Source organism: Carassius auratus, chromosome 1 (genome assembly GCF_003368295.1).
Source record: "Carassius auratus strain Wakin chromosome 1, ASM336829v1, whole genome shotgun sequence".
NCBI classification, from domain to species: domain Eukaryota; kingdom Metazoa; phylum Chordata; class Actinopteri; order Cypriniformes; family Cyprinidae; genus Carassius; species Carassius auratus.
The window spans coordinates 28099025-28116203 of record NC_039243.1 but is presented as its reverse complement, the minus strand read 5'-3'; the positions used below and the strand labels follow the sequence as shown (position 1 = coordinate 28116203).

The window sequence follows — 17179 nt, the reverse complement described above, 5'->3', positions numbered from 1 at the left end:
ATGATGATTTACTGCCTGTTACCACCGCCAACCTTCTCGTCGTCGACGATCTCATGGAACAAGCTAGTGCTAACGTCGAACTGCAGCGCGTGTTCACTCAATACTGTCACCATCGTAATCTCAGTTCTATTTACATAGTGCAAAATTTATTCGCGCAGGGAAAGTCGAGTCGGACCATCAGCTTAAACGCCAATTATATGATCCTGTTTAAAAATCCTCGGGACGTCCATCAAGTGGCGATGCTAGGTCGTCAAATGTACCCCGGAAACACGAAATACTTTATGGAGTGTTATCACGACGCGGTCGACCGACCTTTCGGATATCTAATGATAGACTATAAAGCGAAAACTCCGGAGCAGTACCGTCTCAGAACAGGATTGCTTTCAGACCGTCAAGTGGTTTATATCCCGAAAAAAAGAAGAACGTGATCGCCATGTCCGCGAGGCTTTGTAAGCATCTGCCGGTGTTAAAAATGCTACATAAAGCCACTCCTAAACAACGACGCCTTATATTACAATCGGCGTCCGACGAATTCATTTTAGCGCTCTGCGAAGTGGCTCTAAACATCCTCTACGGGGTCATTCCGGTCAGCAGGCAACAGTACCAAAAACTGAAAAAGAGAAGAGCGGCTATTAAATTTGTAGCCGATAAAAAAATCGGCATAGCGGCCAAGAAACGAGTCTTCAACCAGAAGGGAGGGTTCCTGCTACCGCTCCTCAGCGTCGCCGTGCCGTTTCTCACGAGCTTGATAGCGAAACGTTAGGATGGAGTACGCCGAAAAGATGTATTTAGTCCCTCATCATCAACTGGATAAGCTCAAGAGTGAAAATGCTCGCGAGAACATTCAACAGACCGTGGAGAGCGATTTGGACGCCGCCATAAGAAATATTTTACGCCGCGACGATTTGAATCCTTATGAAAAAGTCAAACTTTACAGCCAAACCCTGAACAGGTTTTTGACCGTCGTTAAACAAGGGGATCGTGAGAGCGGTGTTTTAACGCTTTCGTTACCCCATCTTGACCCCGGTCCTAAAGACGAATCGCCGACTGCCGCTAACGTCGAAGACGGTAAAGCCGAGGAGACCGTCGTCGCCGAAGTTCTGAAGAACGTCCCGTCGAGAAGCGTAAAAAACAGCAGATACATATTAGACAAGATGTCTAAAGCTAAAGGACTAAGCTCGTGGAACGAATCCGGGGAGTTTGTGTTCAGGGGTAAAGTCGTACAAGGTTCGCACATGGTCGATTTGTTAAAAAATGTTACGGCTCCGCAAAACGTTAGGGATGAACGGAGACCTCCGGGATGGTCGGAGTTTCTACATGCCTTTGGCGAATTAAACATCCCTTTTTCTACGGTGCCGAACCAACAGGTCAGACGTACGATTAACTCTCTAAAGAGTAAACCCTTAGAACCCCCATCACCGTCCGTTAGACCTTATAAAAGAAAAAAAGGGAGGAGATATTCACCTCCCTCGGGTGGAGATTTTGAAGACTCGCCGTTTAAATCGCCGACTATCGACCTACGACAATGGCTGGAAATGTAACGACTCCTTAGATCGAGCATTCATTCATTTGTATCTTATGATTAAATAAATAAAAGACGATGAGAAATATAATGGTTTAAGCTTTTTTTTTTATTTATACGTCAAACATGTCTGCACACAATGAACGCACGATAACATTTTATCATTACAGACATGCGGTCTCAATCTCTTCACAAAGAGGGACACCATTTTATCATTTCTAATATAATCATCGGTGTATAGTTTCATCACGTGGCTATAGTCGCGACCTCTGGCTAGATGATATAGAAAAAACACACAGTGCTGTCCGCAGGTATCCGATGAATAATCCTGGACGCGTCTGTCGGAGTATAATACGTCTACGTCGTTGACGTCTAGAAAGTTATTGATGCTGATTGGAAAGCGGGGGCTGTCGGGCGGATTGCCGAAGCTGTCGAAAAAACAAGCCGTCCCCTCTCGCGCTAAATAAACGGCTAGCCAATGCTCCCCCCGCGATCGAGAGGGGTGGGTATTAACGATGCAGAACGACGGTAAGATCCCCAACGGTTTTTTGGGTAGTTGATCGCTCGGCAGAACCCCGAGAAAATGAGTCCCGCACGCTATTTTATCCGCGATAGCTGTGAGTTGTAGCGTGTTCATCTCTCAGTAGTGATCGATCAGTACCTGTCTACGGTTAGACACTTCAATGAGGCTGTCGAATACGGCGTAGATTATTAAATTAACGGTATTCGGCAGAGCTTGTCTGAAACGAGCTTCTACTCTGATGTTCCCGGACTTGATGAGGGAAATGTGCTGACCGCAGTCCTCGTCCGGCGTCAGGTTAAATGCGTAGAGCGTGTATCCGTTCAGGAAATCATTCCTGCTGATACAGAGGGGTCGATCTTTAAGGTGTCTCCCGGTCGTCATCGCCAGCTGATAATATTCGCGCACCGCCAAACCGGCGTCGAAATTAGGTTGTAGGGGCTTGGCGGGAAATTGTTGACCGTCCACGTAGACCGCTAGGAATTCCAGATTGTAATGTTTGAACGCGAATGGATTTTTCTCGTAGGAGCCGGTGAATGCGTCGTTATCGACCATACCGATAACGATAGACTTTGGCAGCGTTCCTAGAAACAGATTTTCTTGATTGGAAACTCGAGAGCCCGCGGGTATGGAGAACGATTTTAGACAGACCCTGTCGATGGGGTACTTGGCCGTGGTCGAGAGCAGCGTTTGGGCGTGAGCCAGTCTCACCGGGGGTGATACGGAAACTTTTTTGACAAATAGGGACGCGGCCGCTATATGTAATTTGTAAGCCAAGTCGTCGGACCTCATCAGACAGAATTCATCCTTAGCCCGTATGAACCGTAATTTTAAATCCAATCCATTAATTAAAAGTTTCTCTTGAAAGAATATATCGCTGTGTATGGGGGCTAACAGTTCCACCTCGCTGCTTCGCCCGGTGTAGAGCGATCTCTTCGTCAACCCCTCGTTACGACCTGCGGGGTCATGTACGTCCATGTGACCGGCCGTGTCTTTGTGAAACAGCCCGGCGCTGAAAATACTTTCCAACGTATCTTTACCGTAGTTGAGCAGACTTTCGATGATGCAGCGATACGGATGAGTTCCGGAGCTCTGAGATATCAGACGGTCGCCGAGGGTTACGTCGACCTGTGAAAACATGGTAGCTGCCAGGTAATTTATCGGTCCCACCTTAGCCGGGTGAGCGATATCTGCTCCGTCAGGCCCCGTGATTTTCACCCGTAGATAGAGCATCGTGTTGTTAAGATCCAAATAATCGTCGCCGTTGCCGGCGATAAAAAACTCCAACGGTGCAGAGTACGATATGGCCGATAATGGGGCTACTTCTAAATAGCCGTTTTTCTCAATAACGGTCTGCGTCAGCGGGACCGTAAATAGGTCCAACTCGGACTTGATGCACTCCCCCGACATGCGGTGCAATAACGCCATGTTAGAAGATGGTTTTTACGACTCTCTTGATCGACGCCTTTCGTCTAACAGCCGCCTTACGCTTTCTGCGTACGACTGAGCGTTTCTTCGGTCCGAGTGTTGTTTTCTTCTTTCCCCACTGACCACGCCTCCTCACACCGGGTGGTTTAGACATCCTCTTACGGGCCATGACCATCAGACCGGATCCGTCTTGAGCTTTATCGTTATGAGACCGCGTCAATACGTTTGAGACGACGTCGGATACTATATTTTTAGCGGCCGATTTTAGATGGGGTTTCGCGATGCTAAATCCTCTTTTTAACAGAGGTACAGCCATCCTGAACAGGCCTCTGAAAAGACCCCCTAACCCCGCTCCGTACATAACCCCTCCCCCGGCATAGCCCGGCAAATCCCCGCCGGCCTGATTTCGGTAGTAGCTGACGTAGTCGGCGGTCTCTCCGGGTCTATAATAAACCATTTTTCGGTTTAAAGTGTAGTTTTACGATGACTTTCCCGTAAGAAAATGGTACTCTGCGGTTTTGATCGTCCTTCAGCTCTATGGTGATGTCGGTGATGTGATCCTTGCTGATCGATGCGTAATGTGGGTTGTCGTATCTAGCAATGACCGAGTCGTTGCTTTTACCCGATATATGTACGCATCTCAAAAGAGGAACGTAAGAATCGCCGACCGTTTGATATTGGATAATATCGGTGTAGACGTACATCGTGTAGAACCCCCCGTTGATATCGCATTGATGAGGGGCGTCCGCGACGGCGTTTACGGTAAAATCTGGTTTTTTATGATAGTTTAAACCTCCTAGAGGTTTTAGCGTCGTTCCTAAAATAGTGGCTAGCCTCCCTCGAAAACTTATCGAAATGTTGGGTTTCGCGGTCAGATTCACCTTGTTTTTGAATTCGTCGAGACTCAATACGGCCGCCGGTGCGGTAAGTTGATTTATAGCACGCAGGATTGTACGAATGTTTGCGTAGTACCCGCCGCTTATGTGTAATTTCGTAATTGCAGAAAAACCGCTATAAGATCCTTTGGAGGTCTTGCTATCCGGGGGTTCCGGGACCGTATGTAGGAAGAAATGACCGTCTTCGTCATCAAAGTTGTACCAACTTCTAGGATATTCGATTTCGGCGAGTCCGACTTCCCATTGTCCTTTCAAGTCTATAGCTTTTGCTAACCTGGTCGTATAGGAGGATATGCGATTTTCAGGATAAACCGACGACGACGCATTGCACGGTAACGTGACGTAGAACCCTTGATCGTCCATGGCGGTCCTTCGCCGGTATGATCTCATCCGTTAAACGACGGGGTGTTTTAAGTCCAGCAGAGTTTTTTTATCTATGTAACTATTAAATTTTGAAGGCCACCCTAGCCATTTCACTAAAACGAGCGTAGATTTCCCTTGTTTTTTCTGGCCTAAAATCTTTTCCACCTTAAAAGATTTGTTTTTACTCACAATTATTTTTTGCAGCTCTTTTTCGTAAAAAACCCCCTCGATGACATCGCCGTCATAATCGGTGAGTTTGTAGACCGGGGGTTGACGCGGAATACGCGAGGATACGGTGAAAAATTCCTCCGTGTAGTTCTGCTCATAACCTTTGGCGAACGGACCTCTCACTTTAGAAATCCTGACGACGTCGCCGACTTTGAAATTAAATACGGATCTCTCGGTCTTCTTTATATCGCCGTACAAGTTTTGAAACACTTGATCCTCGTTTACTTTACCGACGTCCACGGGTCTCATTCTGATACTTCGATGATAACTGGTATTGTACCCCTGCACGATGTCTTGTAAAACATCTATGTATCGACGGGAATTTGTAGCCGTTAAAAATCGCCACATACGACTTTTTAAGGTTCTGTTAAATCGTTCCACGACGCTGGCTTTCAAATCGGTAGCGGTAGCGAAATGATTAATGTCGTGCTTTTTCATCACATCTTGAAATTGTTTGTTAAAAAATTCCTTTCCCTGATCCGTCTGCAATTTCTGAGGCACGCGCCCCTCTTCGAGGATAGACTCGAACGCTCTAGCGACCTCGAGACCGCTCTTATTCTTCAACACACGAACCCAGGAGTACTTGCTAAATACGTCTATGCACGTCAGCAGATATTTATGACCGTCGTTATCCTTAGCGTAGGCGATCATGTCGACGAGATCGGCCTGGAACTGAGTATCGACCCCGTACACGACCACTCTGTTTCGTTTGTATTTTATAGGCGCTGGTTTGTGTAATGTGTAAGCGTCCTCACCAGCCAGCCATTCTGAGACCTGTTTATCGCTTAGACGGACCCCGGTGTCTTTCAAGACGGCGTCTTTTAATCGTTTTTTACCGCCTAAAGAGCCAGGGTTGGAGGGGGTGTAATAAGCCTCTTTCATGAGCTCCGACATGGTGCCGTCGCAACCGTCAAAAAGAATGACGCGTACAAGCGGTTTGAATCAATCTTTTATTAAAAAAAATGTTACAGGATATAATAAAAGATAGTAAACATGGATATAATAAAAGATAGTAAACATGGATATGATAGAAATACTATAAGTAAAATGGATATAATAGAGGATAGAAAAGATACTATAAGTAAAATGGTATTAATACAACATGTAAAAATAATACATACTCTCTGATTAAAAAAAGAATGGGGTTAATACGATTCAACATGCAAAATGGATATAATGATGTTACATACACAGACTAAAATGTACAACGGTTATAACAGGGGTGTTACAGGATACAAAATGGATTAATAATACCGTCAGTGGTAATCTAACCAGAAAAGAAAATCGCGGCAGGCCATCATGTTTTTGTCAAGGATGTAATCGACGTACATTACGACAATTTTGTCCACGTTTGTAATCACTTCGACGATTTTGACAACGTCGTCCTGATCATCGGAGTCATATTCTTTTGATTTCTTCATTAGCTCGGTGCAGACATCTGCCACGTAGGTACAAGTACTCAGCAGATCGGTGATCTCGAGCGGGGATCGTGATTCACACAACATATCTAGAACCTGTTTTATCATTACGATGGGTGGATCGTTACCGTCAACACATTTGTCCGTCAAATAGTCCCACGAGCTAACCAGTCCTCTTATATACGCCATATTTTTCTTTAGATTTGCCTCGCGCACGGTATCGTGACACGGAGTATCGGGGTGGGATGCGTCCATAATAATCTTGCTCACGAGATTCGTCATCTGCTCTCTGTAATGGTCTTTAAACAATAATTCCATACAGTACTTTAGGCTACAGGCTGCACCCATGTTGGAGGCGGTTTGGTCACTGGCCATTCGCGTTTGGGAGATTTTCCCAGAGATCAACGACGTCGCCGACTATTTCCTTGCAGGGTTTGTCCAGAAGTCTCGCCCTGATTTCTTCCACCTTGGAGACGATGAATGGTTCGTCTTTTAATTCGCGCAGAATAGTCCCGACTGTTCCTTGAATACGATGGGGTTGAGATTTTAACCCGCACCGCTCCAGGAGGGTAGTGATGATGGAATGAAAAGAGGGTTTAAACAGCTTGCCCGAAAGTTCGTCAAAGTGTGTGTCGAAGTAGTAGTTGGGAGGGTCAAACAGACAGGAATGTTGCAGCTGACTAGGATGGTCAATCGCGCAACCCTCGCACTCGTCCTTCTGCTTATCGTTGATGAGATGTTGCAGTAAAACCACGGTCGCGGCTTTCACGATTTTGAATCCGACGTCGGTGAAACATCCGTCTACGACGTCGAAGTCAGGATTAGAATGAGGAAGGGTTCGGTCGAATGTAGAGGAGTCTTGCGATTGGACCCCTAAACTTTTGTCCCCTCTGTGGGGGCTGGGGGTCCCGATCATCAGATTTGAGTCTAAGCTACGTTTGATAGGTGGTCCGAAGTAGTTTTGGAGGTCCGAGGCTTCAGCGGTGACGATGTTGTTGGGAGCCCAATCGTTTTCAAGGCACGATTCTAACTCTATGCGCCGTCTGACCGTTTTAGCCGAGACCCAGTCGTTGTGGAGGCCCGATGGACCGCCGGCGTCAGTCGGAGTATGTAGGGTTGCGTCGTCGGGAGGGTCGAGAATGCTGTCGAAAGAGATACCGCAGCTGCATACGTGGTCTTCGGCCATGGTTTATAAATGATGCTCGGGAGGGTCGAGTCGCGGTATTTTATGATCGCTGTGGAAAAGGGGAGGGGGCGTTGGAGCGCTTCAGCCTTGATTTATACACGGCGCTTGACGAGGTCCGACCGTGGAGCTTTAGAATGGTTGTAGTGAATGGGCGGGGACGGCAGAGAGTATGTGCTGCTCCGAGCACATCTCTCGGGGTGGAACAGCTGCACTTTAATTTTGTTGTATCCGTCATGCATGTCACACCATTTGAACATTTTGTTGATGGTTGAAAAAAGCCTATTCAGTAGATCCAGATCGCACCACTTGAACAAAAACTGCATTTCATACAGATCGTGATGCTCGTTAGGCAGGATGCGTCCAAACCGTGTGTTGTTGAGCTTTGTCTTGTCTTTACAGCAGAATATGTAAACAGAATCATTCGGTCTCTTTTGAGTATGGTCACCCACCACACGGTACCGGACATTCGGGGTCGTCCCGTCCCACTCCGCCACGTACAAAGGCTCCTCGCCGCCGTCATTCAGATCATTCCAGACACGTTTGTAAAATAGAGACCAGTCTTTTTCAGGAAATACCAGACACTCGTCTTCCCCAGCCTGAAACTCACCGAGGCCGTCGGTGGTGTAGAGCGTAACGACTCGAGTTGGTTTGTGAAATTTGTATCCAAATACGCGGTTACTACGCATCATAAATTCACCTTTAGTCCATTCTGAAATTTCATGGAGAAAACTTGTCAAACGGATGTGTCCGAAAGGTTTTCTCGGCGCCATAGTCAGGCTATTCAACATCCTGTTGCTCGGCCCCAAATCTGACGATTGAGGGGAGGATAAACCATCCATGCTCATGTAGCTCATGTTTCCCTTTCTGGTGATGCGTGTAGAACACACCGACCCCATTTATACACCGCTCATAAATGTAATGGGAGGGGGAGAAGCCTTATAACCACACACACACACACACACACACACACACACACACACATAACCTTATAACTGTGATAAACTTCAAACAAGCTAACTGACACAGAGTTCAAACAACCGGCACAGACTTCAAACAAACTAACGGTCAATAGGGTAAAACTTTCTGTCAAAACCGCATGATCGATGATTGGGGAGTCTTTCATATACCGTTTTAATTTAGAACTAACAGGTCAATAGGGTAAAACTTTCTGTCAAAACCGCATGATCGATGCGTGGGGAGTCTTTCATATACCGTTTTAATTTAGAACTAACAGGTCAATAGGGTAAAACTTTCTGTCAAAACCGCATGATCGATGCGTGAGGAGTCTTTCATATACCGTTTTAATTTAGAACTAACAGGTCAATAGGGTAAAACTTTCTGTCAAAACCGCATGATCGATGCGTGAGGAGTCTTTCATCTTCCGTTTAAACTAGCCGTCAAAACCATGATTTAGAACTAACAGGTCAATAGGGTAAAACTTTCTGTCAAAACGCATGATCGATGCGTGGGAAGGCCATAGGTTAACCCTTGAAGTCGGAAAGTTCCGCCCATCCATCATAAGGTTACCGGAAGTTCAACCTGTCAAAAGGTCAAAGGTCAAAGTCATAAATCATCATGACAGAAGCTGCATTATAATAACTACTCATGTACGTCTTTTTTTTCCTTTTCTTCTTTTTCCAAGGTTAACTCTGGCCCTCAAGCTCTACTTTCCTGAATAAGCTAGTCAAGGTCTTAAGGATTACTAGAAAGTTGCCGGCAAGTGAGTTTGATCAGGTAAACTCTATTCTATCTGCTCTGAGGCAACAAAAGTTTGTTTAATTTTGTTACCACATGATGGCAGAGTTTCCTTCATAATCTAAAGCCCAAAGAGGAACCAACACAGGGTGGGTTTTGGAGAGATTTGGATTTTTTTTAACTACTTGTTTAATAAAGAAATGTCCAAACTCCTGTAATAAAAGAAAGAAATAAAGGTATGAAAAATGAACAGTTTAAATATCAACATAAAAGTTGTAAAACATAATGTCATCTTGCTGTGTAAAAAAACATGAGAAGTGTCTGAAATCACACATGTCATTTAATCAAAATAATATTCTTGTTGACCTATCAGGTTTTAGGGCTCAGGTTTAAGCTGCAGTTATGGCTAAGCGAGAAGATTGATGTTTGTTTGACAGGAATCTTGATTCAGAAACAAGGCCTTGGCACCACTTACTGTAGGCAAGAAAAATAAAAAAAGGAGAGTGACAGACTTTGAAATGTTTGATTAATGTTCCCCTTGAGGAAGTTGTTTCATCATCAAAGATTAAAATAACCTTCCCAGCATACTGCAGAGGCAGATTCATTGATAAAATACTGCTGTGCATGTTCTCTACAGAGCTGCCGTGCCTGTGTGTATACAGTTATACAGTATATTGATAACAGGCATATTTGTTTCCACATTTTCACGATTGGTTAAGGATCCACCGATTTGAATTGTGTGGAACATCTCTAATCAACTGATTCCCATTCACAGATGGGGAGTTTGAATGCACGTGGTGCACACACACAGACACAGCGGGCTGTGCTGGATGCTGAGTGGACTTATTGATTTATCTTTGTGGAGTCACAATTTTGTCAATGATCGTGACACACAAAAGAAAAAAGCTGAGATTTCATGCTTGATATTCAAGTCTTTAACTTTAAGGAATCATTCAGAGGAAGGAATTGTTCGACAACTTTTCCAGGAAAGAGAGTGATGATGTTATAGCTTGTTCATCATCAGTGTTATGTCACTGAGTCTGTGCGAGCGTGATGTAAGATACGAGGATGCTGTCGTTCACACAAAAAAAGATAGACTTTGGAAGATAAAGGGATTTAGATGTGATTAAGAGAGAGATGGGTGCACTCTCAGCTCATTTTGATGGTCCCCTTTACAGGACGCTGTGCTTTTTAAAAGGACATACAGTACTAGGAAATAGGAGGCAATGCTGATATATAGGGACAAGAAAAAAGTAAGAGAAATGCTTGAAAATAAGTATTTTATTAATAATCTTTTAAAAAATAAACCAGTAAAATAACTCAAATTAAAAAAAATTGTTTCTGTTGTTTGCGACATTATTTCATATATGGGTTCAATTTTGAAAATGTATGCAATATTTTAAGATAAGAGATATTTTTCATGTTATCTCTTCATTTCTCTTCTGCTATTGAAAGTCTAAACAACCGATATTTTCAAGCTTCAAAACATACATAAAGACATGGTAAACATAATCCATATGAATCAGCATTTTCTATAATGAAATGATTTAAATGTAGGCTTTAAAAACATGATCAGTGCACATACATAGAGCACATCAAATATGTTCAAAGGAAGCTCACACGTACTTGCTTGATGCATGAGAACGAAACTAACTGATTCTCACACAGCAAACAACCATATTTAATATGTTCTGTGTATGTGCATTCTGAAGATAAACAAAAGTATTATTGGTTTAGAATGACACACGAGTAAGTAAATGACAGAATTTTCACTTTTTAGTGTACTATTCCTTTAAATTGAAGTCTGTTCCAAGTCCTTATAAACAAAGCTATTGTATGGCTTCATAATACCAATTTTATAATACTTTTTGAAAACTTGAAAGCCACAGTCCCCCTTTTATTGTATTTGCATGGAAAGAGTGACCACTACAATTGTTCCTTCACAGGACATGAAGTCAATGAGTAAATAATGAAAATTTTCATTTTAATTCCACTTTATTTATTTATTTTTACAGTACCTAGATATTAGCCCACCACATAACTAGTTTTACCTAAATAATCTTAAAAAGATGTATCCAAACCACAGTTTTAAATCCTCCAGTAGAAGCTCTGCTAGCATGTTCACACACAGACATACTGTATGCACACTCATTGTACCATTCCTTAGCATATCCAAAACCTCAGAACAACTTGATGATGTAACAAAAACTATGGACTCTCTCTTTTCTTTTAAATACATTTTAAATACATTGGCTTCTTTTATGCTTAAGAAAGGTTAAGGAAAACACCATGGTATAATGAGCATACTCGTACCTCTAAAGAGAGCAGCTCGGAAAATGGAGCGCAGCTGGAGGAAAACAAAACTAGAAGTATTTTGTATTGCTTGGCATGAAAGTAACCTATCCTACAGAAGAGCATTCAAAACAAACGAAGAAAACAAACATAACCCCAGGTATTTATTCAATACGGTGGCTAAATTATTGAAAAAGAAAGCATCAAGTGTTGACATTTCCCAACATCACAGTAATAATGACTTTACAGTATATACTTTACTTCTAAAATCGATACTATTAGAGATACAATTGCAACCATTCAGCCATCAGCTACAGTATCGCATCAGACAGTGCACTATAGACCCCCTGAGGAACAGTTCCACTCATTCTCTACTATAGGAGAGGAAGAATTGTATAAACGTGTTAAATCATCTAAACCAACAACATGTATGAAAGACCTTATACCATCTAAGCTCTTAAAAGAGGTGCTTCCAGAAGTCATAGATCCTCTTCTGACTATTATTAATTCCTCATTGTCATTAGGATATGTCCCCAAAACCTTCTAAATGGCTGTTATTAAGCCTATCATCAAAAAGCCACAACTTGATAAAAATAAATATTTAATAAAAATAAAAACTAATGTAATGTAATACTAATGTATATTTATTTATATATATATATTATATTAATACTATTTTATTTTCAGGATCAGGATGGAGCAAGAGAGCAGTCATGTACTGCAAGCATGTAAAATCATTCACAGGATCGTGTTAGATGGGGGTTTCCCCAGATGGGATGCTGCACTGCTGAAATAGAAGTGTGTAACCCAGTTTTGGTGATGGATATAACTCTGCATCAAGCTGAGGGTCCAATTCCTGTCTAGATCTCATTACACTGAGAAAGCAAGACAACGTTACACACACTGAAAAGATTCAGAGATGAACCATCCTGCCAATAACAATCTCAGTGCCTCGGGCAGTGTGTGTTTGGTGGATGATAGCAAATGTGATATTGAAGTTGTTCAATAAAATTCAACGTCTGAGTGTGAGAAAGATTTCTCAAATGTTAAAAATGTATGTGTTTCTGCTATGTGAGTGTGTGGAGGAGAGTGCTTTTACCCTAGATATATAGTTATTGCTGCAGGCTTTGGTAGTTATATATTGACATACATCCCCACCCCTATGTTCACGTGACAGACTCAAAGAGCATCCAAGGGGGGGCAATATTCAATCAGACAGAACGTCTAAATCACAAATCTGGTCTAATTTTAATCTCAGTTTCAGTGCATTCATCTTCTACACATCAGAGGGCGAGTTTATCTCATGATTTATTGTCACCATGATCCCTGAGGCTGAGCTCTACACATCTGGAATGCCTGAAATCATTGTTCTAGTTCATTTCCCAGCATAGTGCGTGACATGCAAAAGAAAGATTAAGCTTTGTTGTTGCTTTATCATAAAATTAATGATTTTCAGAAGTGGCATCCTTGCCAAGACACAGAAGCATCAGTTGCATGAGGATTAGGTAAAGCTGACTACTGTATAGAACATTTTATTGATTACTCTTTCATAGGTCATGAAACTAGTTTTCTCATTTAAAAATGTCTTTACAATTTAAAATCTAATAAACGTGATTTTGCATACCTCAAAAGTATCAAAACACATAAACCCCCAAAACATGTACTGTATGTATCAGATTGTGATATGTTATAATAGTCATAAGTGATTAATAATATTCCCAGAGCATATAATAAATGATAAACACACACCAGAATCATATTCAAGTCAAAATAAAATAAATTCACGTACAGTCCAGAAAAGAAAATCATCTGGGAAAAGAATTCTATCAAAATATGTTACATTGCAAAGATTATTGTAATCCTTCATCATGAATAATAAGTTAATTTAAAGCAAACACTGATATTTGAATTTGTGTTTATGTGGGTTTTTTTTATTCTTTCTTTTTGTCTAATAAACCTGGCACAATATATTATGCCTATTATTGGGACTTTGGCAAATTTTGTTGTTCCTCTTAGTTGCCTATGATAAAAGCATCAGCTAAAGGCATAAATGTAAATGTGTCTTGCTACCTGATTATGTACTAGGAGGTATAGTGTTTGTGGAAACTAGAATGCCACTATATGCATGCCTCTGTTCTCTGTCACTGTGTATCACTGTCAAGTCAGCACGTGATACACACCACAACACCACACAACAGGTCTTTTCCATCAGAGAAAGAGAGAAAGAAGAGGTTTATGACAGGATGTATTTTGTTTCATATGTGCTCAGATTGTCTCTGGCAGAAGCATATGCAGCAGTGCTGAGCAGAGATGGCACACTGCCCTTCTCTCAACCTCAACACAGAAAAGCAACCAAAGCTGCAGCAGAAGCCACACACCCACTCTTACATCCTCAGCGAAGAGCTGCATTGAGGCCTTGACTGTGATCGAAATAGTTTCAACAAACTGGTGAAGCATAGTCTGCTTAATCTAATATATACTGAAATCCGTAAAGTATTCAAAGTGTGAATGCAGCTGACGATTAGGAATAAATGACAAATGTTTTTCTGACAGAAGATGATTCACTGTGAAACAGAAACTGAATTTACACTCAGAGGGACTTATCAAAGTTAAAAGAGTAAATAGTTCAGTCAAAAATGTCAAAATGTACTCACCCTTATGTGGTTCCAAACATTGAAGTGTTTCTTTCTTCCATGGATCCAAAAAAATCTTATTTTTGAAGAACTTGGTACCAGGATATAGGTTAAAAAAAAAAAAAATGTTGGAAAAACATTTCTGTAAAAAATAAAAAAAAGTAGATATGTTTTTGTTACACAGAATTAATTAATGGGTAACAATCCATCTAGGTTATTCTAAACCCTGGGTTATTTCATGCTTCAGACTTCAGTCTGAATTAGGAATAAATCCTGGGTATGGTTTCAAGATTTCACACTGCATATTTGTAAACCATGGGTTTATTTGTGGGGTCAATTACTGGATGAACACAACACACGACCTCTTGAAATAACTGAATTTTCAAACCTTAGGATTAAAACTATAGATAACTATAAATATAGATAACTATATCTATACTATGACCTATACATATGACCTATACATAAAGTCTATTTTTCAGACCAGCTGACAGTTTTCCCGTCAGGTTTTGACATTTCATTTGACATTCTCTTAAAAGCTGAAACATGTGAAAGTCTATGTGACTGTACAAAACATATGAATTGTTAATTCGGCAAGCTGTTCAATTTCTGATTGGTTGTTGCTAAACAACTACTTCACACTGCATCATCAGCAGCATAGTGCCAGACCCACAAAAGGTTAAAACCAATGGTCAGATTACAAGTGTAAAAACGTTGCTTTAGCAGGGTTTAAAAAGATGATAACCCAGGGTTAAGTGCAGTGTGAAAAACCCAAAATATTCTGTCCACTTTTATTCCGATCTCAGATATCTTACTCTGCATAAACTCCGGAGGGTGCAGTCGCATGAGGGACATTTTCTGTAAAGAAATGAATTAAGGAAAGTTTCCCATCTTTCTGCCTCTAGCAGAATCTCTCTTTGACAAAGAACACCAAAGCAATAACACGGAGAATAACTGTGGCCCGGGGCTTATTCAGAAATATGGAGAGTGAGTGATGGAAAAGTGATTGTCCTTTGGGCAAATGTTTGAGGGACTTTCTGGCTTAACCCATATCTGTGAGGATGACAGATTGTGCTAACCGTATTTTCTCTAATCATACATATTACAATGGAGGGAGAGACTCAATGCAAATTTTGAAGTACAGTCACAGTTTCAAGGGCAGTAAACTGTGTGTGAATGGGCAGAGGTGTAAAAAAAAAAAAAAATACTGAGGCATTTGTAATATCTGTTATGCTTTACAGTTTTCACAAAGCCTACCATTCTGCGTGGCCTGCCTGCAGTCTCTGAAAAAGTGGTTATGTATGTTACCAATTTAATGGAAGCTTATAAGTGTATGAGTGGCTGTGTGCATGTGTGTTTCCCTTTTTATTCTAGAGAGAGTCAGAGACAGCAATATGGGTCTGGAGAGGCAAGAAAACAGTCTTTACTATCATTGTGGAGGTTTTGCTCCCTGACAAGACAATGAAAACAAATAAATACTGTTAACACCAGTGACACCTTTGAATGATGAATAACTTCCTTGTTGCCCTAGAGACAGTATATTGACATTTCAGTTGAAGGTGAAAAAGAACGAGATGTAATTAAAGTTGAAGAGGTCAAGAGAAAGATTGTAAACAATGCATACGAACAAGTAGCTGTGCAATTATTCTGCTCCTCAAGGCTGAGCACATGTGAAGCAATTATTCTTATTGATAGATGCATTCATCCTGCCATTTTCTTGCAGCATTTCGCTGAAAGTTGCGCAATCCTCCGTTTCCCTTTCATTTTAATAAGATACCAAGCTTTTTTTCCAGTATTTTTTTAATACTCTTTCAACTTCATTGGCTTTTTTTGTAAAGCTGTGAAATCAATTTCTCTTTTGATTAAATATGGTTTGTTCTGTTCATGCCATGAGCTGAATTTCTCCATTCACACTTTTTTCTTTCATCTTTTGATAAAAGATCACCCGCAAGTAACTTGAGTGCAGTACTCTCAATGCTATAATGTGGCCTCGACCGTTCTGTTCCACACTACCTAATCCATTGAGAGACTTAAAAAGACACTGGAATTTTCTCCTTGATGTGGTCTAACGTTGAAGTCAGTCACTGTCGACAGTGGCTTTGAATGAGGAACAAGTTGGGTGAGCCTCTCCTGAAAACTGCTGACAATAGAGCAGCTTTGAAAATGTAACACTTTGAGGACAGATGCCCTCTATGACTGTTCTTATAACTTTGAAAGCCGAAACATTTTCATATCCACAACCAATGTCTGAAAACATTCTGACATTCTCCTTATAGATTCTGCAACACACACAAGCTGACGTATCGCATAATACTTCACCATACTAGAACATACTTCATTGATCTCAAAGACACGACGTATTTTAATGAAATGTATTTAAAATACAGATTTAGAACTTCTGAGTACTTTGTATTTTGCTTGACAAAATAATAATAACAATAATTTGTAATTAAATACTTAAAGAGACATAAAATAATGTTGTGTCTTAAGAGTACAAAGAAATATGGATCAATATATGAATTGGATATATTGTTAGGGTAAAAGAATATGTTGTTAATAAGTTGTTCAAGTAGGGGAAAGCACTTCTCTTTCTTTTATGTGTGTATGTAATGCCAGTATTACTAAATGTTATTGCAGTAGATTTCTCACACTAGTATTTAGTATTTTAAGATAAATGTATTTAATGAGCAAGTAGGCCTGTTTGTAATTTCTCTGATTAATCTTCAAAAACACTTTTCATAGTGCCTGGGGTATCAAATTCATATAGTGCCTCAAAAAATTCCTTTTGATGAAGTTACTAGAGGATCCGTCTGTTTCGAGATCTTACAGGACACGGGTTCCATTTAGCACATTCTTAAAATTTCCCTTTTTACAGACAACAATTCTTTGACAATCCTACAGTCAATGCGTGGAAATGCGCGCATGCATTCATAAAACACACACACAGACAGAGAGAGAGAGAGAGAGAGAGAGAGAGAGAGAGAGAGAGAGGCGGGGA

General features: G+C 41.2%; 1 protein-coding gene across 1 annotated transcript; it reads right to left on the bottom strand.

Moving 5' to 3' along the window:
* Positions 1–2162: 2162 nt before the first annotated feature.
* Positions 2163–3470, bottom strand: LOC113107907 (uncharacterized protein F54H12.2-like). The gene has a single exon (XM_026270768.1). The coding sequence runs from the start codon at positions 3468–3470 to the stop codon at positions 2163–2165; it is 1308 nt and encodes a 435-aa protein (XP_026126553.1).
* Positions 3471–17179: the final 13709 nt, after the last annotated feature.

What these genes read in the sequence shown, in the direction of transcription:
- LOC113107907 (XM_026270768.1), bottom strand. Translation starts at nt 3,470, where the DNA reads ATGGCGTTATTGCACCGCATGTCGGGGGAGTGCATCAAGTCCGAGTTG.